The following is a 16449-nucleotide window of genomic DNA, read 5'->3' as shown; positions in this document are numbered from 1 at the left end:
ATTTTTGCAGAAACTCAATATTGTATATAACATACCCATTTGACAACCTATATTCCAAAATTCTTGAGGATTAAAATTAGAGGAGTCTGCTCTTGCTGCTTTGGGATAAATTCTGGTAATGAACTTGCTGGTGTGAAGAATAAACTCGTGGCCTAAAAAAATATATATGAGAACATCGTGAAAGATTTCAAATAAATAATAAACTGCTATGTTTCTATATATTATATAATTCTACAATTGTTTCAGTACTTTTGATATGTATGTCTTAGCAAAAATATTTGTAATTCATGGAAATCAAAATAAATCCATGCCTTTGTTTGACAGTGTAATTCACTGTTACTGAGAAGTTAATAATTTTTTATCATACAATTTTATGTATATTAATCATTCACTTGAGGAAAAATGATTAAATAATATATTTGTTTTTCACATCCAAATTAATCTCACTTTGACATAAGAATATATAAAATTTTCAAATAAAATGCATCCATGTTTTAAAAAAAAGTTGTATCTTTCTCCATTTTGTCTTTTTTTTTTTAAGATTTTATTTATTTGAGACAGAGAGAATGACATACAGAGAGCATGAGAGGGAGGAGGGTCAGAGGGAGAAGCAGACTCCCTGCCGAGCAGGGAGCCCGATGCGGGACTCGATCCTGGGACTCCAGGATCATGACCTGACCCGAAGGCAGTCGCCCAACCAACTGAGCCACCCAGGCGCCCCTTGTCTTTTTTTTTACTTTGGTTTTTGCATTAGGGCAGAATCACATGTAAGTCATATAAAGATATATAATGCCATCCAAATTAATCCAGTTGAATAACCAACAGATTCTCAGGGTTGAAAGGGATGTTAAAGTTATTCAGTTCAGCTCACAACCCTAACCACCACAGCATCTTCCCTCAAAATTCCTTCAATCTCTGTTTGCATCTCTCCATTGAAAGAGAACTTGCTATCTCCCAGTACAGCAGTCCCCCCTTATCCGTGGTTTTGCTTCCGGTGGTCTCAGTGACCTACAGTCAACCAGAGTCTGAAGCAGATGATCCTACTCCTGACAAATCACCAGAAGTTTGCAAATACCCTACAATCATTCATCTCATCTCATCTCATCACGTAGACATTTTACCATCTCACATAATCACAAGAAGGATGAGTGAAGTACAATAAGATATTTTGAGAGAGATCACATTCACATAACTTTCATTACAGTATATTGTTACCATTGTTCTATTTCATTATTAGTTATTGTTGTCAATCTCTGTGCCTAACTTATAAATTAAATTTATCATAGATGGAAGCCTGCTTCTCCCTCTCCCACTCCCCCTGCTTGTGTTCCCTCTCTCACTGTGTCTCTCTCTGTCAAATAAATAAGTAAAATCTTAAAACAAAACAAAAAAAAAAAACATAGTATATGTAGGGTTCAGTGCTCCACAGTGTCAGGCATCCACTGGGGGTCTTGGAATGTGTCTCCCATGGATAAGGGGACTACTGTAGTTCTGATTATTTTCAGATGTTTTCCTTACTGAGATAAGGTCTATACTTATAATACACACACACACACACACACAGTCCATTTGTTTCTCTATCTTTTATGTTTTTACTTATATATTTTTATAAGTTTCTATTTATATATGTTCTATCTAAATCACTTGAGATTCAAAACTAATATGTACTAATTTGTACCCTTTACCATTGGACATCCTTCAAATTTTTGGACATAGATTTCGTGTTTCTCCAAGGCTTTTATTCTTTCACTAAGCAGATCCTGTTCCCACAACTACTCCTGCTAATACGATGATCAGTATCGGGAGAAATGGTTACTGCCTGGGGCCCACTACATTTGCTGGTCAAACTGGAATTGAATTGATGCCCTCTCATTCCACATACTATTTTTTAGGAAGCATTGTCAAGTAGAAAAATTATAATTACTGAAGTTAATAATTATAATCAACTTCATCAGCTCTCAATTTTAGAAGTTATACACTCCTTGAGAGAAAGAAAGCTACTCGCGTATAAAGGCACCATGTTGTCCAACTATCATGATCCCTTATCCAGCCCTAAGCAAGATATTTATCTTTTGGTAAGAAGTGTACTCTTCTGGATCTTAATTTTCCTATCTACAAAGTGATAAACACAAATGATCACGAAAGACCCTTAACATAATATGATCTAGTTACTTCTGAAATTGACCTTTAGAAATTAAACATGTTATGTTATTATAAATGCAATTTATGTTCATCTTAGATAAATGAGAAAATCAAAAAAATAAGAAATAAAACTAATATAATCTCATCACTTAATTAATAACCAGTAACCCTTGGTATATATCTTTCCACTCTGTTGTCATAGGTATATTCTTATTTTTTAATTGAATCATATTGTTTGTTCCCTTATATAAACTTCCTTTTTTTAACTTAAAAATAACATAAAAAATCATTCCAATACTATTCACCTACTACATTATTTTTAAATGATTGAAAAGTATCCATGCATATAAAAAGTTGTTTGTTTCTTATTTTTCTGCATTATAAAATTGGTAACATTTAAGTTTTTAATAATAATGGACATTCTGGGTGCCTGGGTGGCTCAGTCGGTTAAGCATCTGCCTTCAGCTCAGGTCATGATCCTGGGACCGAGTCCTGTGTCAGGCTCCCTGCTCCACAGGGAGTCTGCTTCTCCCTCCCCCCTCCCCCCACTCGTTCTCTCTCTCTCTCCCTCTCTCTCTCTCAAATAAATAAATAAAATCTTTTTAAAAATTAAAAAAAATAATGATGGACATTATCTTAGAGTACACCTTTGCCCACATCATTAATTATTTATCATTGGATTTTGGTGCAAGAAAAATGCCCTATACTCTTTCCAAAGAAATGATGGTGCTACATTTTATGACTCTATTCAGAACCGCTCAGTGCCTTTTCAAATTTTGAGCAGGTGTCTAATACAATGAGAGTGAGAGAATTATAACAACTTTTGTTGTGCCCAGAGGGCTTGTCCCCTTGAGAAACAACAAAAACTATCCAATAATTTGAAAGAATAGAGACTAGCAAAGTAGGTCATTCAAGTTCAAACTCGGCTGACAATACTCACAGTAAGAAATATATCTTATATCACACGCAACACACAATACACACACATAATTGTTTCATAAAATAATACTCTTATTGCATCTCCATTATTCTATTCTATTCCATTCTATTCTACTCTATTATTTTAATGGTGGTGGTTCAGATTTACTGAATTGATTTTTGATCATCATCTACAGCTTAAAAAACAAACAAAAAGGGCCTAAAATATCCAGAGTCAGTTTGAAGAGATGAGCTGCAGTATGCCTCAAAACCCTTGGGTGCCAGTGGCCAGCCCAAAGTGGTTAACCAACAAATATATCAGAATCCGCATTTCCAAACAGCCAACAGCTGGTTTGAGTCAGTTGCAGGTGCTGATTTGCCTGCCATGGTGTTTCTATACAGGACGGTAGATTGCATTGTTTAAGAAGGATTTGGAGAGTCACTTGACTGCTGAGTTAATTGCCCATCCCTTTCCCCCCCCTTCTTAAATTCAGGTTATCCCCAATCATATAAGTCTGAGAATAGGGTAGAGTCGGCTTCCCATTCTCTTTCCAAGGCCTTGTTGCATCTTTGGCTCTAGCAAACAGAATAATCCACCTCAGGTTCAGAATCAGAAGACAGTGAAAAGATGCGGAGACCAATGGTACCACTGCAGATGTGCAGGGACAGTGCATACTCTGTACAGCCATCTGGCAGCCTGGCGTGGATGCCATGTCCTCCTTCTCCCTCACCTTGGACACACAGCCTCCAGGTCTATTTAATTGTCTACCTCAGGTGCCTACTGAGTCCACAGTTCACCATGGCTCCCTCTACCATGAGCCCTCATCTCCTCCCTACAGGGAGTCTCGCCTTTACACTGTTATCAAAGGCATCCTTCAGAAACACAGAGGGGATGGTGTGATTCCTGAGATTTCAATCCTGTTCACCTTTCTTGTGATTTGGCTCTGCCTACCTCTGCAGCCTTGTCACTCATCGCTCTCCTCTACAAACAGCTCACCAGGGCCCCACCCACAAAACTGTCCACACTGGACATTCTCAATCAAAATTTCATGACTTAAAGAAGTCAAATAAGTTCTGTGAAATCACTTATTGTGATTTGAGGTATATAGCCTTTTTTTAATTACATTAAATATGTTGAAAATTTATGAGAATATAGTTTTAGAAATGTCACTGACCAATCTTAACACCCTTGCAGTGAATTAAAGTTGTTTAAATACTTCATCTGTTTGAAACATAAGAATTTACCTTTCAACTTTGAAAGTTTTCGGGCTTCTGACTCCCCAATAGAATTACTCTCATTAAATTGCTGATATAGTCTTGAATGCTGAAAGCTTATGAACTTCTCGGCTTTGGTATAAATGACAAGATCAGATAAGGCCATAGCCACTTTTACCTATGTGGTATAAAAATAAAATGCAGAAATTTCATATTTTTGCAATAAATCATTTGAAAAATTCCTTTTCCAATAAAGTAAATATGCTTTCAGATCAATTATATAAGTCTTTTCATAATATTATCTCCTCAAAAACCGTTTGGAATGCATCAATGTGATTATTTTGTATTCAATGTGATTGAATAGTATTTAATGTTAACATGAGACAGCATACATTTAAAATCCCAACTAATGTAGTAAGTATTGAAGATGACAATTATTACTATTTCCTTTTTCCCAAAGATCTGTTTATTCTTGTGAATTTTGCAACTTGAGGATATTTAGTCATGAGTAAGTATATGTCCAATATGATCTAACATTTGGGAATAACTTCTGCTGTATGGTACACATTTATTCTTTTACATGTCAGCAACTAGACCTTCTACACCTCTGCTATCCCCTTCCCAAGTTTTGTTTTGGGAAAACATTCAATCCATGGGCTTAAGTATTGATAATGTGGCTCAGACCTGGCTAATCAGAGCTTTGCAGTTCCCTAGCAATTGCATTTGACTCTGGGCTGTGCCCATAACTTGATTATAGCCAATGCCCAAAAACATTCGCTTTGTCATGTGAGAGATAAGTAGGTCTTCCATTGGATTGAGCCTGAAAGCATCTGAAGCTAAAGCTTTGGAGAAGTCTTGCACCAATGTAGAGAAAGTGGATCCAAAGTTAGAGAAAGAAAGTTCTGTGGAGTTTGCTTGAGATATTATACCACGTAATTCCTGAAATCTGAACCCCTTTCCCTGAACTTTTCATTGATGTGGGCCAATTAACTAATTCACATTTTACTTAAACCAGCTGAATTAGTTTAATGTCACTTGCAACCCAAGATACCTTCTTTTGTCATGCTAATTTGTATACTTATAATCTATATATTATAATGGTGATTTTCTTGTCTCTGACAGTATGGTCTCCTTGAGGGCAGAAATATTATGTTGTTTGTATTTTGTACATTGCACAATGCCTAGTACATAAAAATGCATAAAATTGGACCATTAAGAAAACATTAAAAACAGCCAGGAGCACCTGGGTGGCTCAGTTGATTAGGTGTCTGACTTGATTTCAGCTCAGGTCATGATCTCATGGGTCATGAGATCCAGTGCCTGTCAGGCTCCACACTCAGTTGGGAGTCTGCTGGAGAGTCTCTCCCTCTCTCTCCCTCTGCCCCTTCCCCCACTCTTGCCCTACTCTCTCTTTCTCTCAAATAAAGAAATAAATTTAAAAAAATAAAAACAACACATATAACTTTAAAATATTCTTTTCCCATGTTAATTTTTTCTAAACAAGTTTTAAATGAAAGACTAGAATTTTTAGAAGGAGAAAAAGATTTTTCCCTCAAAAAAAAAAAAAGTTTAATTCTCTACCAGTAAGAAAATAAAACAACTTTTCAATCACTTGTAAGATTTTCACAAAGTATCATCTCACCCTCCTTCTCCTGAAAAGTGGTAATCCAGCTGCATTAATTGCCCCTGCTTCCTTCTGTGAATCATCTTCTAAAATAGCCAATGCTTTTGATTCTTTGATTTCATCGTCCACATCTTGATCTATCTCTTCATATTCTTCTACCTGACCATGCTTATCAGAACCTTTTCTTTCACGGGTTTCCCTTAAGGATCCTATTTTCTTGTTTCTAACTAATATTTTGAATTTTAATGCCTACAGAAACGATTTGAAAGAGAGAAACAATTACACATTTACAGGGAAGTTTGCATTTGAACAGTCATTGAAAAGTCTTTCACCATGTTTTCAGTTAGCCCACAGTAGTAAAATATGTAAGAACTCCATCTTTTTCCATACTCCTATAATACCTTAATAGAAACCAGTGATATTATAGTATTGACCAAAATTTACCCCAAAATAAGCCTGTTATATGATTGGGACTTACTATGGCTCCATTTGTTTTACTTTCCAAAAATTCCTACTATTTTAAAAAATTGACATACATGAAAATTATATGTGTATATATATGTATACACACATATTGTATATATGTATAATTTATATATATTTATTTATGATACATTTTCTATATTTTTATATATATATTAAAATGCTTGAAATGCTATAAAAGAATGTTACAACTTCTGGTAGTAAATGCTTCAGATCATTACTTTGTTATCCAACATTAAAAAGTATTAAATGAAATCAGGTATTCAAAAATGTCTATTGTAATGTTTGACACCTAGAATAGATTAAATTTAAGTTAAAGATTTGCAAATCTTCTTCATATTTCAACTGTATTGGCCACAAGCATCATCAACTCAATATTTCCTGTCCATCAAAACAAGGATCATGGCAAAATTGACCATCAGAGTCACTCATTCTAAATCCAAAGACTTCCAGTTCCTTTCTTTCCCTTATTTATCCCTGCCCTTTTCAACTATTAATTAATTTATCAACGTACTTTTTTTTTTTTTCTAAGGAGGCTCCACACCGAATGTGGGGCTTGAACTCATGACCCTGGGATCAAGAGTTACATGCTCTACTGACTGAGCCAGCCAGGCACCCCTATCAATGTACTTATTAAATGCCTGTTATGTTTAATATATAATGCTGCTGAAATCTGGACTATGAAATAAAGTTCTTTTCTTCAAGGAGCTTGATTTGTCCATTCCCTTTACTATTCTCAGGTACCCATTCCAATTATTCTATCACGTTAGACCTTCTCTCTATTACTATGGCCCTTATATTACTCTCTAATATGGAGCTTACCAAAGTGCACTATGCAACCACATTCATCAAAAGCATCACCTGGGCTCAGTCAATTAAGCATCCGACTCTGAATTGGCTCAGGTCATGATCTCAGGGTCATGAAATCATGCCCTGCATCGGGCTCCACACTGAGTAAGGAGTCTGCTTAAGATTCTCTCTCTACCTCTCCCTCTCCCCCTGCTCTCTCTCTCTTAAATAGATAAATAAATCTTAAAAAAAAAAATCATCACCTGGAGTGCTTGTTAAAGGAACAGATTCCTGGGATCTACTTCAAAATTAAAGAATCAGAATCTTGAGTTGTAGGGCTGGAATTATGCCGCTTTAACAAGTCTCTAGGCAATTCTTTTGTACCCCAGTGACCAAGTGAGGAATGAGAAAGGACTCTATCTCCAATTCCTCATTTAGTCATTGAAAAGCATTCCCTTACTTTAGTACAGAAGCAAAAACGTTAATGAAAACTACATATCTGGATGCAGAAAGTTGATTTATAAATAGGAGGAGGAATCCTATTCCTAGAAAACTATACATTGTTATAATTTCCTGAATTAGACCATTAGATTAAACCTTAGATTACATCTTTGATTAGATTAAATATTTGATGGTATGTTTCCAGCACGTTTCACAAGGTCTTTAATCTCTTTTCTGTCATAATTGAGCACATTTAGTTGTGAGCATTCTCATGGGGTGAAAGAGTCAGTTTTTCCATCTGTTCAATTTTTTTTGTTCATTTCAATACTATCATGATTCTTATACTTCTCATCACCAGTGTCACAACTTTCGTCTTTAAATTTTCCACTCATCTAAATAAAATATGGAAAAATATAAGGGAAAATATTCAAATATTACAAAAACACTGCTCTAAATACCAAAATGATGACACGTCAAAATGAAACTATTGATTGTTAGACAATCATGCAAAAAAAAAAAAAGTGTCATGCAAAAAAAAAAAAAAAGTTCGCTCGTCTATCACCTGATGAAATTTGGGGTGAGGAGACTAGGCTGGCAGAAGAAACTAAGAAAGACTGGCCAGAGAGGAAAGAGGAAAACCTAAAAAATATGGTATTACAGAAGAAAGTGTTCCAAGGAAAGGAAGGAGGCTTCCCAGTATTGAATGTTGTGAAGGAAAGAAGTCAGATGGTGACTGAAATAGGTCTGTTAGAATTTACTGGTAGAAAAGTCTCTGATGACAATGAGAAACTTACTGAGGTGCAGGTGGAAGAAGAAGCTCATTAGGTTGTGAGGAGATGAGAAAGTGGAAATTTGGGTTGAAACAGAGAATAATAAAGAGATAGCTGAAGAGAAATCGAAATCATGAGGCTAGTGTGGGCGTGCTTTTTTAAACCAAGTATTTGAGTATGCTCAGTTGAAGATGGAAAGGATCCCGTAAGAGACACGGAAACTGAAAAGAGCAGATTTAAAAAAAAAAAAAAAAGGGGGAAGGGAAGGGGCACCTAGGTGGCACAGTCAGTTAAGCATCTGACTCTTGGTTTCGGCTCAGGTGGTGATCTCAGGGCTGTGAGATTGAACCTTGCATGGGGCTCCACACTCAGTGCAGTCTGCTTAGATTCTTTCTCCCTCTGCCCCTCCCCCAATCTCTTTCTCCCTCTCTCCCTCTCAAGTAAATAAATAATTTTTTTTAAAAGGGGGTGGGGCAAGCCACCCAGATGCTAAGGAACTGGACACGGACTCTATTAATAACCTAGATCTTTGCCTCTTTCTTCACCTTTGCCTATAAAACATACCAAATTCCTGTGGCCTACTATTAACTGACTTGAAATTTTGGACTCATGGGGTATGGCACACAATAAAAATGTGAGCTTTTACCTATATCCCTATATATTCTCTTTATCAACATACATTTACCTAGATGCTCACGGGAACATTTCCCAGGCAACACATTGCAAAGATACACCTCTATGCATCATCAAAACTAAGCATTTTCATTGATCTCTCAACCAGTTTTATTGATCAATATAATAGTGACATGCTTTTTCTTTTTTTATAAACCTGAGCTTCTGAGACAAAAGGTTACCTTTGGTGAAGGTAGTTTGTCTGGATAATCATCAAGCATATCAGAAAGCAAGGCATCTCCAAAAACAGACTGCAAAATGTCTGCTATCACTTCTTGTTGGGAAGGTGAGCAGTGGTTTTCTAAAGAGAGCACCACTGGGTAGTCAGATGTCTAAAAAATTAACCATTGCTACGGTTATTGATCAGAATGCCTCAACGATTTTAATGCAATTAATAGAAACAGTTCATCTATTTTAAAACTTACATTCAATGTTCTGTACTTTTGCAAAATAAGTATTCTTTAAACTGAAATTACTTTTGATTTTGACATAACAGGGAACATTAAATCTGTATGAAAAGGAAGATTATTACTATTTATACTAGAAATATAGGAAACAATTGAAGCATCCAACAGTAGGTATTTGTTTAAATAAATTATGCCACGTCCATTTAAAGGAATGATATAAGTCTGGTAAGAAGGAGGTAAAGCTATATATACTGCTATAGAAAGTTATCTATGATATCTTCTTAGGAAGAAAAAACCAAGTTGCTAAAGAGTAAAGTTCTACATTTTAATGGTTTAAGCATATATATATTTGCTTACCATATATATTTATTTATTTAGAATTTTTAAATGTGAAGGAAACTTTAACACAGAGAAGTTAGAGGAGATGTTAATTTTCTACTTTTTTAGTCAAAGTCTATAATCAAAACTCATGGCTTTATAATTAGAAACAAAGATAAAGATAATAATAAAGAGAATCTAAAAAAAAAAAGAGAGAGAATCTATTAAGTAAAGATGGCTTTACAAAGATATTTTATGCCATTTGTCACACAAAATAGAGAAACCACATTCATTTTGGAGTCTCGTTTAAAATTATTTTCTTTATTTTGTTTCCTATATACTTACCAGGACACAAATTTACCAACTTGTAAACAAGCCAAGGACTTGCAAGGCCTGTTGCATTATCATAGACCTTTGAATAGGAGATACAATATTCTTCCTTTTTAATGTATGAGTATATTGGTTTCTTGTGGCTGCTGTAGCAATCGACCACAAACTTGGTGGCTTGAAGCAACAGAAATTTATTCTTTCATAATTCTAGGGGCCAACCTATAAAAGCAGTTTCACTGGCTAAAATCAAGGGAGCAGCAGGCTCTAAGGGAGATCTATTCCTTCCCTCTTACAGCTTCTGGTGGTTGCCAACCTTTGTTGGCTTGTGGCCATGTCACTCCAATCTCTACCCCTCATCTTTAGGTTGTCTCCTCTTTGTGGCATTTGGGCCCACCCAGTAATCCTGGATAATCACCTTATCTCAAGGTCCTTGATTTCATCCATCTGCAAAGACTCTTTTTCCAAATAAAGTAACATTTACAGGTTCCAAGAAGTAGAACCTTTGTGGGCCCTTATTCAGCCTACTACAATAACCTCATATATACTCACATACATATAAATGCCCTAGTCTAATATCAAGAGAACATTGTAAAATTTTTTCCCAAATATAAAAAATGATTTTGAAAATAGGCAAAGTGATGGCCTCCAGACAGATTTCTCAATTAGACCCTGACACTCATTGGGGAAAGTTCATCTTTTTTGAGGGGGGAGGGGGGTCTTCTGTGGTCTTTGGCTCCACCTTCAGGGAAGGTCCTCTTGTCTTATCTTGGGCCACATTTGAAGTATGTATTGAGGAGTTTGCTTTCCTTAATACCAGGCTACCTTTGCAGCTCACTTCTTGACCAAGGGTTGTTTTAAGGCTCACCTAAGAATCACACTTGTGTTTTATTTTGCCATGTTGTGTCATGCTATGTTTTGGCAATGTAATTCCCTTAAAATGTTAGACTCCTTACATATACCCACAGTTCTTTCCTAGTCATAATTATCGTCTATTTTATTTTATTGCTCTCTCTTCCCCAAATTAATGGTGACTATCTTGAGTAGAAAATTCAACCTTCATAGAGAAGAACACAGACAGCAACCTCTGTGTCCTCAGCTGCAGCAACTTCTTGCTAGAACGTCTCCAAAGGCAAGGGAAACAAAGGCAAAAATGAGCTATGGGGACTTCATCAAGATAAAAAGCTTTTGCAAAGCGAAAGAAACAGCCACAAAACCAAAAGACCACCGACAGAATGGGAGAAGATATTTGCAAATGACATATCAGATAAAGGGCTAGTATCCAAAATCTATAAAGAACTTATCAAACTCAACACCCAAAGAACAAATAATCCAATCAAGAAATGGGCAGAAGACATGAACAGATGTTTCTCCAAAGAAGACATCCAAATGGCCAACAGACACATGAAAAAATGTTCAACATCACTCGGCATCAGGGAAATCCAAATCAAAACCACAACAAGATACCACCTCACACCAGTCAGAATGGCTAAAGTTAACCACTCAGGAAACACAGATGTTGGTGAGGATGCAGAGAAAAGGACACCCTCTTACACTGTTGATGAGAATGTAACCTGGTGCAGCCACTCTGGAAAACAGTATGGCCGTTCCTCAAAAGGTTGAAAATAAAGCTATCCTTTGACCCAGCAATTGCACTTTTGGGTATTTACCCCAAAGGTACAAATGTAGTGATCCAAAAGAGCACCTGCACCCCAATGTTTATAGCCAAACTATGATAAGAGCCCAGATGTCCATCAACAGATGAATGGATAAAGAAGATGTGGTATCTATATACAATAGAATACTACTCAGCCATCAAAAAAATGAAATCTTGCCATTTGTGATGACGTGGGTAGAACTAGAGGGTATTATGCTAAGTGAAATAAGTCAGTCAGAGAAAGACAACTATCATATGATCTTGCTGATATGTGGAATTTAAGAAACAAAACAGAGGATAATAGGGGAAGAGAAGAAAAAAATAAAACAAGATGAAATCAGAGAGGGAGACAAACCATAAGAAACTCTTAAGCACAGGACACAAACTGAGGGTTGTTGGAGGGCACAGGGGTGGGGGGATGGGGACTGGGTGATAGACATTAAGGAGGGCATATGATGTAATGAACACTGGGTATTATATAAGACTGAGGAATCACTGACTTCTACCTCTGAAACGAATAACACATTATATGTTAATTGAATTTAAATAAAAAATAAATAAATAAGAATATACACAGTTATTATTCCACTTACATAAAGTATAAAAACAGGAAAACTTAATATGTGGTATTAGAAGTCAAGACAGTTGCCAGCTCTTGTTTGGGGGTTAATGACTAGGAAAGGCACAAGAAAGGTCTCTGGCTATTGGTTATGTATGTTCAATTTGTAGAAAGGTATCAACCTGTATGATGTTGATTTATATACTTGTACATAAATATAATACAGATTATATTTCAATAAAAATTTTGTAAAAAATGCAAGGTGGGAGTGAAAAATAAATAAATATATGATAAAATAAAATAATGTAATATAATCTTTCAAAAAAAAAAAGAAAGAAAATTCAATCTTTGATCTAACCTTTGCTACAAAACTGAGTCACCCTGTTCAGCTGAGAAGTCTCATTGAGTCTTTGTTGTTCAAAACCTTTTTTTCATTCCATCTCTTTCTCTTTGAGTCTTAGAAGCTGTAAGGGTTTCCATACTTTCAAGGCCTTTGAATTTTTAGATTGCCTCTATTCCCTCAGTTACCCACCCTGAAGGATGGGAGAGGGCTTGCTATGCAAGTATTTGGGAAGTGTTTTGGACAAAAGGAACAGGGAGTTTAAGGGCTTTGAGCTGTGTCTGAAAAAGAGTAAGGAGGCCAGAATGGCCGTGTGAACAATGGAGACACAAGTAGGAGTCAGAGGTAACAGAAAACAGGTTAAATGTGTATTTCAGTTCATATTTTGAGTGGGATTGAAGGTTTTGAGAAGGGGAATGACATGATTTGGCTTACCAAAAAGTCACTCTTGCTGAAACATTGAGATGAAACTGCAGGGGAAAGGGAAAGAAGGGGTTAATTGCAATATTCCAAGTGAGAGGTGATGGTAGTTGCCCAGGACAGTGACAGTGAGAGTGGGGAGAAGGGGTTAAATTCAGTATATATTTTGAAAGTAGACCCACAAGGATATACTAAAGAACTTATTGAAGGGTTGGAGAGAAATGAGGTGAGAAGGGTTAAAGTTGATAATGATTTAGGCTTGAACACAGGAGTTACCAGTAACTGAGATGGGGAAGACCATGAGAAGAGCAGACCCGGACGGAAGAGGAATATCTGGAACTCAGTTCTAAGCATGTTAAGTTAAATATGCCAGTTAAATATGCAAGAGGAGAGGGGTGCCTTTGTGGCTCAGTCGTTAAGTGTCTGCCTTTGGCTCAGGTCATGATCTCAGGGTCCTGGGATCAAGCCCCGCATCGGGCTCCCTGCTCAGCGGGAAGCCTGCTTCTCCCTCTCCCACTCCCCCTCTTGTGTTCCCTCTCTCGCTATATCTCTCTCTGTCAAATAAATAAATTAAATCTTAAAAAAAATATATGCAAGAGGAGATATCCAGGACATACTTGTCTATGTTGGTATAGAGTTCAAGGGAGAGATATAAATTTAGAAATCATTAGAAATTAAATGTTTAAGAGGATCAATGCCGGGGCGCCTGGGTGGCTCAGTCGTTAAGCGTCTGCCTTCAGCTCAGGTCATGATCCCAGGGTCCTGGGATCGAGCCCCACATCGGGCTCCCTGCTCAGCAGGAAGCCTGCTTCTCCCTCTCCCACTCCCCCTGCTTGTGTTCCCTCTCTTGCTGTGTCTCTCTGTCAAATAAATAAATAAAATCTTAAAAAAAAAAAAAAGAGAATCAACGCCATGTATTAATGTTTTATACTAAAATAGAAATTTTTCATGTTTTATATGTATATTTTGTAAAGTTTTAGTATTTTATACTCATATAATAAAGGAGTCGATTTAAATTTGTGATTTTTAAGTTATGTTTATATTTACAGATAATGTATTGACCTACTTAGGAGAACTTCAAGTTTATCAAATTTGTAAGTTTAATTTATTAGATATACATTGTTTAAGTACTCAGTAAGATTTTATTAAATCTCTTCAATGGCACTGCAATTGAAGTACTTAAGAAAGAAATCAAATATACTAACTTTACAAAAACAATTTAAAATGTCTGAAGGTGGTTAATTAGCCAAGTTCGTAAATAGAACCAAGTATTATTTTAAGCAGAGTGTTAAAACCCACTCAACTTATAGACTAGGATTTGTAGGCTGAATTTAGAAGCTCTCAAAAGAACTAGATCTCTGAATCTGTAACCTTAATAAATCCAACAATAATTTTTTAAAATCCACAGTAAACTTCTAAACATTCTTTGCTGTATGGATTGCTGCCATCATAGTCACAAAAACTGTCAACAATCTATATAATACATTGTTGACATATTTTATTGTGCATTTTGAAAGTAAAGTACTTGAATGTTGGTAAAATATTTACTATTATATAGACCAGTATTTCTCAAATTTTTTTTGGCCATAACTCACAGCAAGAAATATATTTTACATTGTAACACAATACACACACACACACACACACTATATATATATACACACACACACATATAATTAAACAAAAAGTTCCCTGAAACTTTCATCCCACTACTTGAGATTAACTTTGATAAATCTACCCTTAACTACATACTACATAGATCATAACACACCATTTGAAATATCACTGATCTAAACTAAGGTCGAGCATTATAGGATTTTGAAGCAAGTAAATTATATTTGGCTTAGATAACTATAACAAAGATACGCACGTACCATGAATGCATATTTCTGTATCGATTGGATGACAGTTTTAAACAGAAGCTTGCTGGTGAGTGTATAACCGTGGTATACAACAGGTTCATTTCGTGATCCATCCCAGCAGTCAATTTCCAGACAGCGACATCCTTTCACAAGGGCACTAGCAAAATTGAAACAAAATAAATTGTCATTTCTGGATCACTAAAAATGTATGCTATAGTACCAAAATATCCCAAAAACTATTTGTGATTTTGCAACAAATGTATAACAGAATCCATAAAAAAGACAAGGAGTTGCGTTGAACTGAACACACTTTGCTTCTTTTCTGTGAGCACAGCCCAGCATGGAAGTAACATGTGCCATCCACAGTTTCAGCACCACCAAGATGGTGCAATGTGGAGTTCTGGGCACTGTGAATCCTGCAATTTCTCCCTAGTCCTTACGCTCTCATTTCTACAAGGGCAGGAACTAAAATTTCAGTCTCGTAAAAAAATGTTTTCTAGATATAGTTCATAATCAATAAACATTTATTGTGTTTTTATTAGGAAAAAAATGGGAATTCTAGGGATGTAAGAAAACAAGTGGCAGGCAGACAGAAGTGATCTCCTAAAATACAATCTTGGAAGAGAAACTGAATGAAAAGAGGGCTGACTTGAGACATCAGGATTTTGGAATTGACAGCCATGTATCAGGAAGCAGATAGAAGAAGCCCGCTGCTATACTCGAAGATCTTTTTCCCAGAGAAAACCAAGTTAACACTTGTTTTCCAGGAAGTATATTGAGTTATCCCACTATGTCTAAGCCAGTGGTTTTCAGTCAGGACAATTTTGACCCCTAGGAGACATTTGGCAATGTCTGCAGACACTTTGGGTTGCCACACCTGGGAATGGGAAGGAAATTTGTAACTGGAATCTAATTCATAGAAGCCAGTGTTCCTGCTAAACATTCTACCATGCACAGGACCAGAACCCCACAGCAAGGAACAATCTGACCTCAAATGTGAAGATTTGAAAAACCCTACCCTAAACCATAACAGGAAAAGGGAGTGTGGTCCCAACATCAAGTACTTGATAGAAAATCAGTAGGTCTCCCAAACAGAAACAAAGGGACCATATGAGAAAATAGACCTTTTAGATCTAACACTCCTTGGGGGATCAAATTTAGTCAACTTTCTAAGGATATGACTCAAGCAATAGTCAGGGACAAGTGTTAACTGAGCAAAGATAAAGCAATTACGACCCCCAAATCCAGGTGCTGAATTCAGAAAATAAAGAGACCTTATGCTCCTTTGGGAATAATATGGATGAAAGATGGAGGGAACCCGAGGAGGTAGAGCATTAGAGGGGAAGGATATCTCGTCTATCTTGGAGGCTTCACCAAAACAGTGCAAAATATAAAATTAAATAATTAATAAATTTTTTTGAGTTTTTTGGAGGTTTGTTTTTTAAGACCATTTTTGTTTTACTTTTTAGGTGCACACGGCTTTATTCAGGTATATAGTTATGCAC

At 36.2% G+C, this 16449-nt stretch overlaps 1 protein-coding gene across 1 annotated transcript in view; it reads right to left on the bottom strand.

Annotated features, from left to right (window-relative positions):
• PLCZ1 (phospholipase C zeta 1) overlaps window positions 1-16449 on the bottom strand; it is a 50410-nt gene that overhangs the window by 14235 nt on the left and 19726 nt on the right. Inside the window, 6 exon segments of the mRNA XM_045869199.1 lie at window positions 36-152; window positions 4306-4457; window positions 5913-5985; window positions 6064-6148; window positions 9237-9386; window positions 14957-15101. Coding sequence (XP_045725155.1) covers window positions 36-152; window positions 4306-4457; window positions 5913-5985; window positions 6064-6148; window positions 9237-9386; window positions 14957-15101 — 722 coding nt within the window.

The sequence above is a fragment of the Mirounga angustirostris genome, unplaced genomic scaffold, assembly GCF_029215605.1.
Source record: "Mirounga angustirostris isolate CCGP_5_RB_7025 unplaced genomic scaffold, mMirAng1.0.hap1 SCAF_5, whole genome shotgun sequence".
Classification (NCBI taxonomy): Eukaryota; Metazoa; Chordata; class Mammalia; order Carnivora; family Phocidae; genus Mirounga; species Mirounga angustirostris.
Note: the sequence above shows the minus strand (reverse complement) of the source record. Positions and strands in the feature narration are given on the sequence as shown.